General features: G+C 53.7%; 1 protein-coding gene across 1 annotated transcript; it reads right to left on the bottom strand.

Annotated features, from left to right (window-relative positions):
* Positions 1-266: 266 nt before the first annotated feature.
* LOC119272435 (GRAS family protein RAD1-like) lies at positions 267-2,219 on the bottom strand. Its single transcript, XM_037553926.1, has one exon. The coding sequence runs from the start codon at positions 2,217-2,219 to the stop codon at positions 660-662; it is 1,560 nt and encodes a 519-aa protein (XP_037409823.1). The 3' UTR covers positions 267-659.
* Positions 2,220-3,736: the final 1,517 nt, after the last annotated feature.

Below are 3,736 nucleotides of genomic sequence, written 5' to 3'. Positions count from 1 at the left end.
ATAAATAGCATGAGTTACTCCCTCTTGACAGGAATGTTCATCCGGCACAAAGGTCTTCAGTTTAACTAACAAAACATAATACTTCCTCCATAAAAGTAAACGCTCTTATATTTCTTTACGGAAGGAATATTTTATTAAAATATACTACGTTTTAAATTTTGTTCAGCGACAAGTGTAACGATATACTTTTTTACAACATAACACATATATTTCTCAAAAAAAGACGTTAAAATATGTGTCCAACTTATAAACCCGGATAGAGGAAGTACTGACTAATCACCAAGCGTTCGAAATTTATTGGTACACAAGCAATCAGCAGTCTTCTTGCTGTTGTGCCACCATGCGAAGGGCAGGTACGCGCGGAAGTTGCCGACGCACAGCGTGGCGAAGAAGTAGTCCAGGACTCCAGGTGACCATCGTTGATGTCGTCGGGATCCACCACAAGAGGGAGAAGCGCCGAGCTCGCGTATTTGAACAGCGCGATCGCCGCGCAGGAGATCCGCGCTCCGCAGGGCGTCCCGCGCCTGCTCGTAGAAGAACTCCATTTGCCCGATGAACGCGAACACCTCCACGGCGCCCACCACCACGTACACTGCGGCACTTGCCAGAAGTGAAAGTGTTCCGAAAGCGGCCGGGCGGCGAGCAGCAGTGATCGGCGTCTAGCATTTCCAGCACGAGGCGGCGATGACTGGCTTGCCCTTCCATCCAAGCACGAGGCATCCCTTCTCCTCGGCCACGGTGTATCCGCTGCCGCCGGCGTTCTCCTCCAGCCACTCCCGCGCCTTGGCCGCCATCTTGAAGGGCATGGCCTGGAAGCCCGCGCGGCTCATGCGGCGCCGCCACTGGTCCGCGCGCTCGTGGCGCTCCACGCGCGCCGCGCCCTCGCACCCGACCACGTTGCGGATCTCGGCGCCGAAGTGGAACTGCTCGACGCGCGCGCGCCGGGCGTCGTAGCGCGGGAGCGCCGCGTCGAGGGCGTCGAACAGCGCGGCGTAGTAGTGGAGCGCCTCCATGAACCGCCCCAGGAAGAAGGGCCCGTTGTGGCCGGCGTCCTGCTCCACGAGCACGAACGCCTTCGGCGAGAGCTTGCGGATGGTCTGCAGCACCGAGTTGAGCGCACCGCGGCTCTCCTTCACCACGCAGTGCAGCTCCAGGACGCTGTTGATGGCCACGGCCTCGTCGGCCTCGACGCCGAGGTCGTCCACGTGGAGGCTCTCCAGGGTGCGGTCGACGGCCATGAACTCGAGGGTCATCCCGAGCTCCTCCGCGTACGCCTCGAGCTCGCGCCCGACGGCTCTCATGGTGTCCACGCGGGCGCCGACGCCGGTGACGCGAACGCGCGCCGGCTTGCCGCAGGCCCGTGTGGCAAGGCTGTCGAGCAGGGCGCGCCACTGGTGGCCGCGGTTCAGGCCCATCGTCATGCCGAGGTCCACCACGTGGACGTTGGTCTTTCCCTCGAAGGCTTCCAGGATGGACGTGTTCGCCACGAAATGCGCGAAGCGCAGGTACGGGCACAGCTCGTACGCCACGGCGAGCGCCTCGCCGCGCGCCCCGTCGAGACACGACGACCGCGGGACGCAGAACGCCATGCTCGCCGGGCCCAGGGCCGGCGGGTGCGCCAGGGCTAGCCGGTCCGCCAGGCCCTGCACGAAGCACGACGCGACGCGCTGGAACGCCGTGCCGTGCACGGGCGCGCCGACCTGCAGCTCACGTAGCAGCGCCGCCGCCTGCGCGCGGTCGCGGCACGCCACGGCCTCGGCGCAGGCGACCAGCAGCTGCACGAGCCGCATGCCATCAGCTCCGCTGCCACCACCACCGGCCCGGGCGTCGTCCACGGCGACCACCGCCTCACCTTGTTCCTCGAACCCGCCACTGCCGACCGGCGATGACGACCGTTCCATGGCCTCCATGGCTTCCACCTTCTGCTTGCAGGTCTCAAGAACGTCCCGGAACTGCTTCGTCTTCCTGACGCGCGACGACTCGAGGTCGGCCTGCGCCGGTGGCCAAGACGCCTGGTACGGCGAGCTGAGGTAGTCGACCCTGGTCGCCTTGTGAGCCCGGAGGCCGAGCTCCAGTTCGTCGGCGTCCACGGCCACCTCCTCAATGCCGAAGTAGTAAGGATGGTCGTAGTCCAGTTCTTGGTTAGTGCAAATCGAGGACGCATCTTGGTGTGATTGCCATGAGGAGGAGGTGGTGAAGGAGTTGGGCAACATCGGCATTTTCGCGTGTGGTGTCTGATGCACTGGGGTTAGTATAGTTAATTAGATCTTGTTGCAAGGCAAATGAGCTAATTAACTTGGTAGTGGGTTCAATCTCAACCACTATATATAGAGCTAGCTGGGTGGCATACGACGGCATTAGGGCTGGAATTCGAGCCAAGTCGAGCCAACTCGTTAACGAGCTAACTCGACTCGACTTGTTACTATAACGAGCTTGAATCCAAGATTGGCTCGACTCGTATAACTCGCGAGCTGGCTCGTTTAGCTTTCTAAGCTCGTTAATGATATGAACATAAAAACTTGCAAATATGGTAAAAATGATTACTTGGGAATGTAAAATATACATATTAAACATGTACAATGTTCACAAACAAATGTAAGCATGTACGAGTTTAATTTACAATTGTCAGTACCATCAAGTCAGTACCATGTACATGACCATTGACCAGAAATAATTGTACATGACCACAATGATCAACAAGTTAGTAACATATACATGACCAAACAATTGTAATTTCCTTTAACATCTAGGCGTTGTGTTGTGCGCATGGGACGAAGGGTGCTTGGGTGACCTTTTGTACCGAGTCTAACGAGTTACACGAGTACTCGTGAGATTGGCTCGTTTAACTCGTTTTATAAACGATCTTAAATTAAAGCTTGGCTCGACTTGTTATTATTCGAGTTCGAGTCGATTCGAGCCGAGTCACGATCCACTCGTTTAGCTCGCGAGCTTCGAGTTTTTTTTTTCAGCCCTAGACGGCATAATTATTAGTTGATTAACAAGGGATCTCGTCTGTTCCGCTAATAAACTAAAAATGTCTTTGTCATACAACTCAATCAGGTCTTGCCTAGTCTCTATTTACGTGTTCTTATTTCTGCGAGGTGTGTCCCTCTTCTTCAGAAAATGTGTTTCAGTACACATCATCGGCCATGAAAATCTTTGTTTCATTATTCATTGAGAGAAGCAAGAGTGCACTTGTTGCATTTTCCCTGATTTGTAAGCATATTAACTGCTTCGAGAATTAATGTTCAGAAACGTCAATGTGCACACGGGCGCCATACACACTTTCAATGGTAACATTGTCTCCCACTAAAAGAATGATCGTCCTTAACCAGACACTTAGGGCCTGTTCGGAGCCCCTTCGCTCCGCGAGGCCGCTCCCGGAGCTGACAGAGTTCTAGTTAAAAAGTGGAGAGCCAGCGAAACAGTACTCCCGAGATTCTCAATTTTCACGAAGCGGGCGGACTGCCGAACAACGCCTTAGCATTTGTTAAACCTATGGGTTGATTCGTAGTGGACTAGAGGTATGACCATCCTCATAATCATCTGATCACATGTTGTAGTATGTTTTTTTTTGTAATTCTTTCTAAGTTTAGTACTTCCACTTTTTAAATTTGTGATAGGAACGGCGAAAAAGAGAAAGTGCTATACTATTCAACTACGACGATACAGATCCTAGAGCCTAGTTAATTTTAAATAAAAACAGTGTTTAAAAGTCTCAAAATTATCTGAAAGA

Source organism: Triticum dicoccoides, chromosome 3A (genome assembly GCF_002162155.2).
Source record: "Triticum dicoccoides isolate Atlit2015 ecotype Zavitan chromosome 3A, WEW_v2.0, whole genome shotgun sequence".
Classification (NCBI taxonomy): Eukaryota; Viridiplantae; Streptophyta; class Magnoliopsida; order Poales; family Poaceae; genus Triticum; species Triticum dicoccoides.
The sequence above is the reverse complement of the archived record's forward strand: the minus strand, read 5'-3'. Positions and strand labels throughout refer to the sequence as shown.

Coding starts and splice junctions, on each gene's coding strand:
- LOC119272435 (XM_037553926.1), bottom strand. CDS start 2,219: ATGCCGATGTTGCCCAACTCCTTCACCACCTCCTCCTCATGGCAATCA.